The following is a 15,378-nucleotide window of genomic DNA, read 5'->3' as shown; positions in this document are numbered from 1 at the left end:
GTTCGCTCCTCTCTTTCAAAAGTAAAAGAAACACTCCTTCCGTGGTACACAATCCCCCCACACCCCTCCCGCCACCCCAAGTACATTCCACTGTGCAACCTTAATTGTGGACTCTTGTGATAAGTTAAAACTATTTTTATATTTTTTTAAATGCTAAAACTGTTTTTGTAAATTAAACCATGAAATGATACTGTCTGTTTATGAAATCTTGATTTAGCAAATGTATGAGTTCAATAGGAAAAAGAAAAGCAAAGAACAAATGAAAGTGGCTTTTATATGAAATGACCAAATTAATAAATTATTCTAAATTTTTATTTGTAAATCTTAAAAATGTATGCCTTTCTCAGCCTATAATGGGCATCTGCTTCTTTCTAGATGCACTGCCTGAAGTACCCAAATCTCAAATGTGTGATATCATTCTCTTTGTCAAGTGAGACTGTCAAATCAGAGTGTTTCCAGGCTCTGGGGTGTCAGAAAAGCCTCCAGAAAAGAGGTTGGAAAAGGCCCTGAACCTATATGGATACATGCCATTTTCAAGGGCCACCCATCCCAAACCCAAACCCACTGTTATGAGGTCTGTGTGAACTCCCATCACTCCACTGCCAAACCACCTGGCTGAGAGGCTTCCTCGCTTTAGCCACTGCTCCACCTTCTCAAGCACGATGTCCCTCTCCAAGAAATAACCTCTCTTATCAACATGCTCACAGTACCTGAGACAAAGCTTCATTATCTTTGCCTCTAAGGAACACTCTGGCTGCACCTTCTCCAAGACAGACCTGCTTGTTCTTTTATTAACTTGAATGCTGAGTCTCATGGGGAAGTATAATGGGCCCACATTATGTTTACTGTTTGCCTGGGCAAACTTTGGGCAGTTGGTCTTTTCTTGCTTTCCTCTTCATCCTTCCTCAATTTTTCTTTTTCTTTCTTTTTAAATTAATTTCCATGAAAGTTTACAGAGACTTAGGGTTTCCAGTCATTCATTGTTGCACTTTTCTCCCTGCCCACATCCTCCCTCCAAATTCACTCTTCTCCTTGAAAAGTAAAACTCTTTTGCTATTATACAATCCCTCCTGCCTAAGTCCACTCCACTGTGCAGTCTTCATTCTTGACTCCTGTCATGACAATAATACCTAATCACATCTCCCTTTTAAACAGCTCTCTCCTTCATCTGTTTCAAATCGGTGTTCTCATGCCAAATGAAGAAAACGTGCCCTTTTACGGGGAATGTGAAGATGGTGCCCTCTGGTGGGCTATATTGAAGATTACACCTTTCCCTCTCTAAAGCTTTTATTAGAGGTTTTTGCTTTTGTTTTTTACCTGAAATTTTATTTCGTTAAGGAGAAGGATGGGCAATCTCAACCTGCCTGATTTACCGCCTCTGCAATCTTGCTTGAGGGTCATCCATGGCTTGGTTCCGACTCAAAGGCACATCACGACCACAAAATACTCAATTGGGTTTACTTTCCAAAGTAATTAAGATAACCATCAAAGCGATCCTAGTTACCGTGAAGAGTAAAGAAAGACTCTGTCATCCAGCCAGGCCTTCTTTCCATCATCATATCAGATATTAGTAGTAATTCTTTGTGGCTTTGAATCAAACGTATTACCGTCTAGTTAATTCTGACTCATTATAACCTTCCAGAACAGAGTGGAACTTACTGCCTAACACTGAAATCTTTACAGAAGCAGACAGCTCCAAACTGTTGGGTTTGAACTGCTGTCCTTTCTGCTAGTAACCAAGTGCTCCCAGGTAATATTCATTATTACTTCCTGGATGATGCATGTTGTGTGTTGTTGTTGTTGTTATGTGCCATCAAGTTGCCTATGACTCATAGCGACGTTAGGGACAATAGCCCTGAAGTTGGCCCTGTCCTGAGCCTGTCTCATTGACTCCAACACACAAACCTCTATTGTCCTAGTTAATATATCAATCCATCTCATCTGAGGTCTTCCTCTCCTGTGCTGTTCCTCCACCCTTCCGAACATGCTGTCCTTCTCCAAGAACTGGTCCCCCCTGGCCGCATGCCCAGGAGTATGTGAGTCTGAGCTTCAAAATCCTAGCCTCCAAGGAGAAACTTGGTTTCACACTTTCCAAGACAGACTTATTTGCTTTCTTGGTGGTCCATGATATGTTCAAGACTCTTCTCCAGTACAACTCAAAGGCATCAATCCTTCTACCATCCTTAGTCATTGTCCAGCTCTCTGACGCATAGCAAATATTTGTGAAGACCATGGACTGGATCAGGCACACCTTAGTCTCTAGACTGACATCTTTGCCTCTCAGTACTCTTGAAAGGTCCCTGAAAACAAATTTACCTAATGCAATTCACCTTTTTATTTCCTGACTGCTGAGTCCAAAAGTGTTGATTGTGGAGATGAGAGGCTGTAATTGTTAGCAACCTCATTCTCTTCTCCATCTATCATGGTGCTGCCATTGGTCCAGTGGTGAGAATCTTTGTCTTCTTGATGTTGAGCTTCAATCCATATTGAAGGCTGCAGTCCTTGACCTTCTGCAGCAAGCACTTCAGGTCCTCCTCATTTTCACCAAGCAAAGTCGTTTCTGCTTAATGTAGGTTGTTGACGAGTCTTCCTCCAATCCTGATGCCACATTCCTCCTCATAAAGCCCACCCTCCCTAATGATCTGTTCTACATAGAGACTGAAAAGGTATGGAGAAGGGCACATCCCTGGCACATCCCTTTCCTGATTTTTAACCATGCAGTGTTTCTCTGCTCTGTTCTGAGGACTGTTTCCTGGTCCAAGTTTAGGTTACACATAAGCACAATCAAGTGTTCTGGAATTCCCATTCTCAAGGTTAACCACAATTTGTTGTGATCCACACAGTCATATGCCTTTGCATAGTCAATGAAATACAGTCAAGGCTTGAATCCAATCCAATCCAATCCAATCCAATCCAATCCAATCCAATCCAATCCAATCCAATCCAAGGTATTCCTCTGGTACTCCTTGCTTTCTGTCAAGATCCATCTGACATTGGCGATAATATTTCTAGTTCCACAGCTTTTTCTAAAGCCAGCTTGTGTTACATTATATTATTTAACAAGACCTCAACAATCCTTAGGAAAGGTGAAGAGCCAAAGGCGAACAAGCAGCATTTGTTGTCTCTTCAACTTTTACCTTAATCACTCACTCACTGCCGTCCAGTCAGAACCGACTCATAGCTGACTCTCTGTTGGGTTTCCGAGGCTGTAAATTGCACAGGAAGAGATTGCTCATCTTCTCTCATTTACCTTAGAACAGAGTCAATATCTTGAAATACTAATGTTTGAGATTTCATTTCCCACAGCTTACCTATGACTTCTCCTTAGTTAGTTAACAAGATTGTCTCCAGATTGGTCAGCTTATAATAGAATGTGAAAAAACATGATCAATCTTTAGATTTTTATTTTTTAAATTCACAGATAGGCTTTTAATATAAAAAGGGGAAATCTGAATGAAACAGAAAGCTGAGCTTCTGCCATATCGATAGAACTAGGAAGGAGTTTCCAGAACAGACTCCATTGCCGCAGTAGAGGGGATAAATAATGTATGCTGCATTGAAACAGATGAGGGACAGAACTGTTTAAAAGGGATATATGATTAGGTATTATTGTCATGACACAATTCCAGAAAAAGAAATGCATAGTAAAGTGGACTGTGGACTTGGCAGGGAGGGGGACTGTATAACAATGAAAGAATTTGGCGGGTGAGGGGTGGGCAGGGAGGAAAATATGCAACAATGAATGAATGGGGGGGAATTAAATGCGAAGAATATGCTATACAAAATATGTTGCGTTTTAAAAAAAGAAAGAAAAAAAAAAGAAGACCATATCCCAAGGTGGTTCGACTGGACTAGAGGAAGGAGCAGCTGCAAGTCAAGGCTTGAGTCCAGTCCAAGGTTGGAGGGAGGGACAAAGGGAGATCAAATGTTTTAGCTTTGGCCTGGCAAAAGGGTAGTTGGAACCTTCTTCATATTCTAGAGAGATTGAGAAGGGATGGTAGAAAGATGTTCTTTTGTGGATGACGCCCAAGAAACTCTACTCTTCAGAATCCCACCCTTCTGACACCCAGCTCTAGCATTTTATGGCATAAATATCTAGCCTTACAACAGTTCTTTAAAACTTTATTCTTTATTCATCTACAACTCTACCCATAATATGGTTGGAAGGATTAAAAAGGTAATCATGCAGAATAAACAAATCATTTGATTTTATTATACTTGTGAGTTGGAAAGATGTGGATCCAAGTGAGTGTGCTTCTTGGAATAAATCTAGTCAAGCATGTACAGAGCAATGGTTTGATTTACCTATGGGGAAAACCCCTGACACGGTGATCCAGGAGATGGGCTGGAGAAACCATGCAGCCAGCCATCTCCTTCTTTGTGCAGAGAGCTGCTATGTTCTACTAGACTTTGCAAAGGAAACCCACTTTTTTGCTAAATCATAATGCAATGAAACGAGAAGCCTCAGCAGTATCTGTGTAGGCAAATAAATAGACAATTGCTATTTCACACAAATGTTGAAGACATGTGTACCTAGAAAGCATGAGCGTGAGATTATTATAGTGGGTAGAAATAACATACTCTATGGGAAAAAAATGTGTTTAGTTATTGGTATTCTATATGGAAGGGTGAGTGAGGTTTATAAAGGTTCAACGATAGCATAGTAAATTTCAAAGTGTCATGAGAGGAGAGTGCAGGTGTAAACAGGAGATGAGAGTAAGCAAATTGCTTTGACTGGATTAGAGTAGAATGGAGTGAGGTTTGAGAAATACTTGAGTGGAGACAACCAAAAAGTGTGTGTGTGTGTGTGTGTGTGTGTGTGTGTGTGTGTGTGTGTGGTTTACTCCTGCACAAATGAGAATACAGAGGATAGAGGGGCTTGTCCCTTGCCGTCAACAGCCTTGGCATCAGGCTTCTCAAAGGAGGAGACATGATCATCTCCTCTGACAGCTCTACCTACCACAACATCTTGTTCAAACGTTCCCGAGTGCGTAGGTAAGACACAGCCATTGGATGCTCATCCTGATTCAGGCATCAACAAACATAACAATACCACACAAAAGAGAAGCCATAGATCCAGATCATCAAGATGGCACTAAAGGCCACATACCAGCAGAAGAAGGTAGTGACAAACATAATGTCATTTTTGTCGTCATCCATCCACTTATAGCCAGAGATGGGTTTGAACAGTATAAAGCCTATGTGTATCAGCCAAGTGCCCACCACCATATTTAAGAAGGCCTTCATCACCCAGATCTGAGGCATGTTGGGAGCCCAGAGCTCTGCAATCACCACCAGCATCAGTAGGAACATGGCCTGGATGAGCAGTATGTGAGCCTGAAGCTCCACTCCTTCTGTGTCCTGAATGTGAGACACCATCAAAGGCAGACACACAAACAAGGCCAGGGCCTGGGCAGCCTGTTCCAGTGTGGCACACCTCCGGGGCAGCAGGTTCTGGCTCGCCACATCTACACATCCGCTCAGGAAGAAGCTCATGTACAGAGTGAGATGCTGCCACTCTTTGCGGTATATGAAGTTTCTCTGGTAAAATAACTTGGTAATAAGTGCAAACTGTCCAGGGATGTTATTCAGCTCTTGAGCTACTAAAATGCAAGCTCCCAAAATCTTCAGAAATCCAACGTAGTATATTTGTTGCAGTTTGGCCCATCTTCCCTTGCTCCAGGGATGAGTTGGTGGATACTGGACAAAGCAGTTGCATATCGAGGCCTTGGAGAAAAGTCGTCCATGATAAAGACCATAGAATAAGAAAAACAATCCTGGGAACAGGTGACCCTCAAAACCCCCCATGGAACTGAAGGCAAGTCTAACCAAGAACAGAGGCAAAAGATCCAGGAAAGCTCATCCACTCAAGGTAACCCTGGTCTGTAGAGTGTAGAGGGAACAGCCTACTTATATTCATTCTATCCAGCCCGCTGCATTCTCAGGCAGAAAGGAAATGGTTTTGGAGGAAGCCCAAACCTAATGGTGGGGTGGGTGTCATGGCTTCCGTTCTTGTCCTCTGCTCTGGTCCACTGAGAACTAACTAAGCATTGCAAGGCAGGGAAGCATACATGCTCTCTAGCAGCACACCTGGTAGTTGGCTTTTCTCAGAGTCTACGCTGTCGGGTCCACTTTGCCTCTTCTGTCTTTTATACTATCTCTATGTCTACCTTCTTTACTTTCCTCCCAAATTCACAGAACATAATGAAGACTACAGAGAAAGCATGGACAAACAGTAGGATAGAGTCCTACTCATACAAACACCAGACATAGTCTCAAGGCCACAAGTCAACACACAAAATGCCTGACTTCTTGGCCCAGTGTGGACATAGAAAATATTGTCTCCTGAAAAAATCTCTCTTCCTCTGATCTTCAAATTGAACTTAGATGCTACCATCTGAGATTTCCTCCTTTGGGATGAGACAGTGTGGATTTTCCCCAAGTTAAAATGCAAGTAAAGTAAGTTAAACTCAGAGGTAAGAAACTGAAATCTCTCACGGTGTTGTTTTACAATAAGCATTTCAATGAGCATCCCCCAAGGAAATCTTGTGTACACTTAATTTTGAAAATCACTGAAGTAATCTTCATTGACATTAACCCAGCTAGTGTTTACTCTCACTAAATAAGAATTTCTTTATAACATAACGGTCATATTACCCCTCATAGTAAAAAGCAAGTATAGCTAACGTCTCAGTTTGCTTCCCATAGTTCCCAAAGATTTCCACTGAGATGTACTGTTTTCTTTATTTGCTTCCTTAAATGAGTCTTATGTTTTGTTTTCTAATCAATATTTCTATGTTATTGTTGGTAGTAGGGAACATTGGAGCCTAATGGGCATGAAATTACAGTACCAATCCAAAGGCAGGTTGTTGCAATCCACCAGCTACTCCACAGGAAGAAGATGGGCAACCTTCTATCTTGGGATTTACGGCCTCTGAAAAACCTCTAGACAGTCAGCTATGAGATGGATTTAATTTGGTGGTATTTAACAACAACAACAACATTGTTTATACGGATTGCCACACAGTTAATTGTAACACACAGAAACCACACCAAGTTAAGAGTAGAACCATGATCCACATCGCTTCCTGGTTGAATGAAAGTAGATCTCCATGTCTTTTGCAGAGCCACGGATTTCAAACTTCCATATTTTTTTTCTATAATTATATTTTATTAATTTTCATAAACATTTACAGAGATTTTGGGCTTCCACTCATTCATTGTTGCACTATTCTCTTTACCCTCCTCCCAGTTTGTTCTTGTCCAAATGCCACAGTGCTTGTCAAAGCCAGTTCTGATTAATCTTCTTTGTCAGTGTATCCTTTGCCATTCCCTATCACTCCTCCCTGAGAGAGACTTCACCCTGAGTCATAAGGAAAAGGGGACGGCGTATTCTCTTAGCTACTTCCTGCTGAAAAGGGACGCTGTGGGTTTCAGGGTGAAGATCTTCTCTCACTACTCTAAAGGGCCCCTTTGGCAGTAGGAAACACATAGACTATTATGGAGATTGATTTTGGAATTCAGATGCACTCTTATTGATTGTGCTTGGCTGTACATGTACATATCCTTCAAGATGTATCATGGGGGTGTTGCAACCTAGAAGACACAAATTTGACTAACAAGTTATAAGTACATGAGTCCAAAAATTATGGAAAAGTAAAAGAAAAGATTCTTTCATTGTTTTACAAACCCTCCCCCAGGTCCCCTCCACCATGCAGCCCTCGCTCTAGTCTCCTGTGATGACAGAAATACCCAGTTACATCTCTCTTTTAGACGGTTCTCTCCCTCCTCTGCTTCAGTGCAGTATACATTATTGAACCCATCTTACTCAGTGTCTCCCTAACCCCAAGGACAGTCCCATTCTACAACAGTAGCATCATGTAATATTTGTCCTTTTGTGACTGGGATATTTCACTCAGCATAATGTTCTCCAGAGTCAACCATTTTGAATAATATTGCATGAAAACTTCCATATTTGAACTTGTTAGGAATCAGTAGTCAAGCAGAAACCACTGCACTACCTAAACTCAAAAAACCAAATTTGTAGCTGTTGTGTTGATGCCAATTCATTGCATCCTATGTGCTTGAAAGTTGGGCAGTGAGTAAGGATTACAGAAGAAGAACCAAGACCTCTGAATTGTGGTGTTGGAGAACGATACTGAATATTCTATGGACTTCCAAAAGAACAAACAAGTCTGTCTTGGTGGAAGTACAGCCAGTGTATGACTACTCCTTGGAGGTAGGGATGATGATACTTGACCTCACATATTTGGGATATGTTGTCAGGAGGGCCTAGTTTGTAGAAAAAGCCAGCATATTGGGAAAGGTTGAAGGTCAGAGAAAGAGAGGAAGACCTTTAACAAGATAGAGTGACACAGTGACTACAACACTGGGTTGAATCTTGAGATTGTTAAGATGGTACAGAATAGGACAGGGTTCAGATCTGCTGTTCAATGGATAGCTATGAGTCATAGTAGATTCAATAACACATAATAACAACATGGAGACCCTATTGAACAGAGTAGAATGGTCCCAAGGATCTCCCAAGCTGTAATCTTCCTGCTGTCAGGCAAGGACCTCTCTAGAGTGTTAAAGAGTAACAATGTTAGTCTAGAGAACATGGTGCGACTGATCCAGGTGCGTCTTCACAATTATTTGCTATACATCAGAGAACTGGACAATGAATGTCTAAAGGTGACAGAAGAATTGATGCCTTTGAGTTGTGGTGCTGGAGAAGAGCACTGAATATTTCATGGACTGCCAAAAGAACAAACAGGTCTGTCATCGAGAGGGTAAAACCAGTTGCTTCTTGGAGGCAAGGATTTTGAAGCTCTGTCTCATATACTTTAAGCATATTGCCAAGAGGGACCAGTCCTTGGTAAGGACATCATGCTTGAAAAAGTAGAGGTATAGGGCAAGAAAGGAAGACCCTGGTGAGATGGATTGACACAGTAACTAGGGTCATGGGGGTAAGTGTGTCATGGGAAGTGAGATTACCTCAGGATAGGGCAGGGTTCTGAGTCATTGTTTATAGGGTTGCTATGAGTTCCTGTCAACTTGATGGCATATAACAAAAAACCCTCACAACCTTTCTGGAGCAAATGGCTTTGACTTTCTCTCTCAAAACATTTGCTAGATTTGAACTGTTGACCTTTTGGCTAGGAGTTAAGTGTGTAACCACTGTGCCACCTAGGGAATTTAATATTTATAAAAGAAGCTATAATTTTATATTCTTATTCAAATTAATACTTTTTAATTTATCACATTCTTATTCATTTTTCAGTTTATATAATCATGCTATATATAATTAAAAAAACTCTTCCTTTGAGAAATATTTCCTCTTTTCCTATTGTCCTTTCTAGTTGCATTACTATGGTAGAAATCTACTCTCATTGCACTTATCCTAGGTCTGTTTTTGTGTAAAATATCCTTCAAGCCACATGGAGTTAAATGAAAGAGTTTGCTAACACATTCTGCACTCCTAGTTATGTATTGACCATTAGGCTAACAGAGCCTTTTCACTGGGGTATTTTTAATCAGGAAAACACCTCTGAGCTCTTTCATGTTACCGTTAGGTGCTGTCAAGTTGGTACAGGTCAAGTGACCCCAGGGGACAGAGTAGGACCACTCCATAGATAGTCTTGTCTGTAATCTTTATTTAAACCAATAACTAGGTCTTTCTCTTTCAGCCGCTGGATAGGTTTGAACTAATAACCATTTTAATTATTATCTGAGTGTTCATTAAATCATGCCTATTTTGGTTTAATCTAGGAAGTTGTGTTTTTTTTAGTTATCAATGACATTGCTTTGTTTATTTAAAAACTTCAATTTTTTTATTAATCCTCAATTTTCTTTCATTGGTTTGGATTCTCCAGAAAAGCCAGCCTAAGACTGTGTGTTTGAAATAAATGTCATTACACTGCCTATATCTAAAACGGTTTTTGTTACTCAGTCATACAACAAATTGGAGATAAAACCATTTTGTCATAGAGAGAGATGCTGCTGCTGCTTCCTATTAATGTGATGTCTTTATTTACTTTCTTATTGATGAGCATATTGCTCTATATGATTATGTATCTATATTACCAGTTCTTTCCTAGGGTGGTGGTTGTTATGTATCATCGAGTTGACCATGACTCATAGTAACCCTTTTGAACAATGACTCTAAAGCTTGTCCTATCCTGATCCAACCTCACTGTCTCTGACACACCTGACCCCATGGCCACAGTCACTGTGTCAATCCATTTCATCCAGAGTCTCTCTTGTGCTGATCTTCTATTCTTCCAAGTACTTCTCAAGGGACTGCCTCCCCTCTAACAACATGCCCAAAGTATGTGAGACAGAGTTTCAAAATCCTTGTCTCCAAGGGGCAACTTGACTTCATTCTCTCTAGAACAGACCTTATTATTCTCTTGACAGCCTAAAGCAGGTTCAGAAATCTTATCCAGCATCACAACTCAAAGGCATCAATTCTTCTGCCATCTTTAGTCATTGTCCAGCTCTCAGATGCATAGCAAGCAATTGAGAAGATGATGGCTTAGATCAGGTGCACCTTAGTCTCTAGACTGATATTGTTGCTCTTCAGCACTTTGCCGAGGTTCTTGATAGCAGATTTTCCCAGTGCAACTTGTCTATAAATTTCCAAATTGCTGGTGCTCAGGGTGTTGATTATGGATCCAAACAAGATGAAATCATTAACATCTTCAATCTTTTCTCCATCTATCATGATGCTGCCTATTGGCCTGGTGGGAGGATTTTTGTTTTCCTGATGTTGAGATGCAATCCATATGGAAGGCTGAAGTCCTGATCTTCTGCAACAAGCCCTTCAAGTTCTTCTGTTTTGTTGAACAAGGTTTAGTATCGTCATAATGCAGATTTTTGATGAATCTTCCTCCAATCCTGATGCCACATTCTTCTTCATAAAGTCCAGCCTTTCAAATGATCTATTCAGTATATAGACTGAAAAGGTAAAGAGAAAGGATACATCCATGATGCACTCCTTTCTTGATTTTGAACAATGCAGTGTTTCCTTGTTCTGTTTGGACAACAGCTCCTTGGTCTAAAGTATAAGTTTCATATTAGCACAATCAAGTGTTCTGGGATTCACATTCTTCTCAATGTTAGCCACAATTTGTTATGATCCACACAGTCAAATGCTTTTGCATAGTCAATAAAACACAAATCGTCATTTTTTTTATATACTATCTTGCTTTCAGCCAAGATCCAACTGATATCTGCAAAGATACCTTAGTGCCACAGCATCTTCTAAACTCGGCTTATATTTCTGGAGTTTTCTATTAATGTACTATTCTAATAATTGTGGATAATCTTCAGCAAGATTTTGCTTGCATATTATATTAGTGATATTGTTCAACAATTTCCACTTCCTGTTTGTTCATATTTTTTTTGTGAATAGGAGTATATATGAATCTCTTCCAATCAGTAGGCCAGACAGTTGTCCTTCAAATTTCTTGGCATAAGCCTAATGAGCACATTCAGGGCTGCATCTGTTGAAATATGCTAATTGGTAATCTATCAGTTACCAGAATTTTTTGCCAGTTCCTTCAGAGTAGCTTGAACTTCTTTCTATTACCATTGGTTCTTGGTCAGATGCTACTTCTTGAAATGGTTCTGTGTCAGCCAATTCTTACAGATACAGTGACTGTATTATTTTCATCTTCATTTGATGCTTCCTGGATCATTCAAGATTTTGCCCATAGCATCTTTCAGTATTGCATATCTATTCCTAAATTAGACACTCAGAAATTAAATTGCTAGAACATAGACTATTGTCTTTTCAAATTTTAACAGATAGTGACAGATCTCCCTTGAAGGTGGTGACACTAATTTTCCCTTACTTTATAGCCTATTTATAAACTAGTTTTCTGGATTCTTCCTCCAGAGAAACTTTTCCATCAACTCCTTCCCCTCTACCTCTAACAATTTTCTCATTCAGGTGCTACCTAATTCAAATTATGAATTTTGAATTAGGCTCAGCCCCTCCTCCACTATTTTTTGAAATTAGAGATCCCACCATGTCATTTACTCATTTAAATTCTCCATTTGTGTCCCTTTGCCATTTGAATAAAATTCAAGCCATTAGAAAAAGGTTCAAAGCTATAGACTGGGTTCATTTTACAGTCCTTCTCAATATATAGCATTATCTTCAGGTATATTAGAAACTGCCAGTTTAGCTTGAAATGGTCTTTTTGTCTCCTGCTCCATCTAGAAAATTCCTCTTCCTCCCTGCTTCTCCAGGAGAGAGCTCAAGTACTGCCTCCTCCCCCCAGCCCCCTCCCCGGGCAGGAAGCCTCTCTGTCTCATATGGTAATGTGTACATATCTCTCTCAGCATACTTATCATATTGTTTCACAACTGTTTATTTGCTGGGAAGTCTTTGAAGTCAGACACCATGCCTTTTCATCTTTATTTTTAGCATGCAGCTGCAAATCTGGAGATGTTTCATGAACTAATCAATGAAAGCATTATCAAATCAATATATGATCTCTACCATCAAAAGAAAAGCATACAAATAATGCAAGGTCATTAACTCTCAGTGTTAAACAGCGAGTAGAACAAACCACCAGAGCTAAGAATTAGAGCACAAATACAACCTTGTTGTAGAAGTCAGAGTAAGCAGTGATCATCTCCAATTAACAGAGGGAGACACTCAGATATGTGAATTTAAAACTTATTTTTAACTCTTTCATTCTTGGGTGCAGAGAAGCAAGATTAAAAAAGGGAAAGTAACTTAATATAGTTATAACTTCTCAGCCAGAGACATAAATACATTTGCTTAAATTAATATTCCTCAAAATTTATTTTCCTTTTCTCCCTTCCTAAGGAACCTTTTCAACAATGGTATGGATTGAATTGTGTCTTTCCAAAAACATATGTAAGTTCTACTCCCTATGTGCCTGCAAACATGGCCTTGTTTGAAAATCATGTCTTTGAAGATCTTATCAGTTAGGTTAACATGAGCTTATGATAAAGGTCATACAGGAGCAAGGTGAGCACTAATCCAGTTAGAGAGGTGACCTTAAAAAAAGAAGACCCAGATACATAAAGGAAAAATGCTAGAACATGCTACAGGTGTAAACCAAAGAAAGTCTAGGTCTACCAGAAGCTAGAAGACAGGCCTAGAACTGATTCTCTCCCCAAGTCTCCAAAATATATCAGTACAGCCAGCATCTTGATCTCAGCCTCTCAGCCTCTTGAATTGTGAAACAATAAAAGCCTGCTTTTAAAAGCCACTCACATTCTCACACTTTGTTATAGAAGCCATAGGGAACTAATATAAACATGTTTTTCTTTACCACCCTCACACATGGAATTTTAATACTGCATAAATGCCACATATATGTTTAGGTGCCAGTATTATCTGTGAATCCACAAATAGCCAAATTTTGCCCTCTCGAGGGCAATGTTTGCCCTCATTGAGGAGATATCATACAAGTCAACAGTCGAATATGATTCCAGGAAAACATTTGGTGACACTGCAAAGATTTCAGCATCGAAGAAAGTTTGTCCTCAGTGATGGCTGACAAGAATTTACTGGTGAAGGGGCCCATTAAATGGCTGTAAAGATTCTACCAAACTCTGCCTGTGTGGCTGCCAGACCGCTGAGACCTCATGGCAGAAAGGGTTGGTCAAGAATCGAAAGTTGTGTTCTACTAGTAAGATTTGAGTGAAAATTGCTCCTGTCGCCCTATTCCAAGAAATTCCCCTTGGGAGTGATGAGTTGCCAAGGATAACTGTGTGATTAGCACTGTCATTATTTCAAAGGGTGAATGCAATGGATGCTTCACCAGCTTGGAGCTTGTGGTTAAAATACATGGACTGGAAATCAGGAGACTCTGTTTGCTCTATAGAAGTGGATTGGGTATTGCCTGGAAGAAGGAAAGGCCAAGTATGGAATTCATCAACTAACTGGCAAACATGGTCTCTAATTGAAACAAGACTCCCGATATAACTGAAGACACTTGGCCACTTTCCATCTCACCTTATCCACTGGGACCTATGCCCACTGAGAGACAGGCTGTGGTGGACACAGACCTTGACAGTAAGGTGCAAACATTGTTACCCATTGGAGCCACATGGAGAAACATGTTTGAAAAGCACAGATAACCAAGTTTCACCTCAGATCTGCTGAATTAAATTTCTAGGTTAGAACTCATGAACTTGAATTATAAACTGTGCTCCTCATACTCCCACTGTTGATTCCAAAGAAAAGTCATCCTCCATCTGATGCCTGGAAACCACAGCACTAGGCTAAAAACCTCCACCCTGATAAGTAGGCCACATCTGGACACCATCAACTGCCATTCATTGACCCACAGACTCACCCTGGGATAGGAGGTGGCAACCTATGACAACAGAACTCAGGAATGAGCACTAAGAGAAGCTTGTGTTTGGTGGGGAGGGGAGAGAGAAGAAGAGACAGAGAAAGTCAAAGGACTGCAGAGAGACATCAAAGAACACAAAGAGGGGAAAGAAACCTAAAACCTGAGGAAGGAGAGAAAAGAAGAGGGGAAGGAGGGATTGAGAGAATCAGATGGGTAACAGGAAGGAGGGAGCAAAACAGCTAAAGTGTAGAAAAGCAACGGTGGGTCATTTCTAAAGGCTATACATTCTCTTTCCATTCCACCACTCCAGGTTAAAACCCACATGGAGAGAAAGAGGGAAAGACTACATAAAAAACCCTCCAGATGGAAGCCCTGGTAACAATTGTCCATTCTCACTCAAACGCATTGCCACAGAGTTGAAATTAACTCAGAGCAGACCCTCCAGAGGATTTTTTCAGAGGCTATAAAAATCTTTTGCCCAGGAGTTCATGAATTTGAACTGTCTGACTTGAGGTTGACAACACAACTCCCTACTGACAAGATCACCAGAGCCTCCTAACTATTCATTATTGTTATATACCATGGAATTAGAACTGATTCATAGCTTACCCTCCAACAGATTTTCAGAGGCTGTAAATCACTCTGGAGATTTCCCATTCTTCTTCCTAGGAGCGGCTGGTGGATTTTAATCACCTGTCTTTGTGCTGGCAACAGAACTCTTTACACCTACGAGGCCACCAGAGCTCTCAATTACCCCTTAGTGGTAAAGAAAATAAAGAGTTGATGCCTTTGAGCAGTGGTATTGGAGGAGAGTATTTAATACTCATGAACTGCCAAAAGAACAAATATGCTTTGGAGAAAGTGCAGCCAGAGTGCTTCTTGGAGGCAAAGATGATAAAGCTTTGTTGGTCACAATTGTACACTGACATACTCAGTCAGAAGCTGAATGTCATCAACGAGTAGACGAAAACTCCAACTCAACTCAAGGGAAAAGTGAGAGTTGACCAAGTTTGTCACCATAGCCTGGGAATTC

At 40.5% G+C, this 15,378-nt stretch overlaps 1 protein-coding gene across 1 annotated transcript; it reads right to left on the bottom strand.

Moving 5' to 3' along the window:
* Positions 1-5,034: 5,034 nt before the first annotated feature.
* On the bottom strand, positions 5,035-5,808 carry LOC102853455 (transmembrane epididymal protein 1-like). The gene has a single exon (XM_006887744.1). It carries the CDS (start codon positions 5,806-5,808, stop codon positions 5,035-5,037), a length of 774 nt encoding a protein of 257 aa, XP_006887806.1.
* Positions 5,809-15,378: the final 9,570 nt, after the last annotated feature.

This window comes from Elephantulus edwardii, unplaced genomic scaffold (genome assembly GCF_000299155.1).
Source record: "Elephantulus edwardii isolate Elephantulus edwardi_28Jun2011 unplaced genomic scaffold, EleEdw1.0 scaffold00061, whole genome shotgun sequence".
Lineage (NCBI taxonomy): Eukaryota > Metazoa > Chordata > Mammalia > Macroscelidea > Macroscelididae > Elephantulus > Elephantulus edwardii.
Note: the sequence above shows the minus strand (reverse complement) of the source record. Positions and strands in the feature narration are given on the sequence as shown.

Excerpts from the sequence above, each read along its gene's own strand:
- LOC102853455 (XM_006887744.1), bottom strand. The coding sequence starts at position 5,808 with ATGGGGGGTTTTGAGGGTCACCTGTTCCCAGGATTGTTTTTCTTATTC.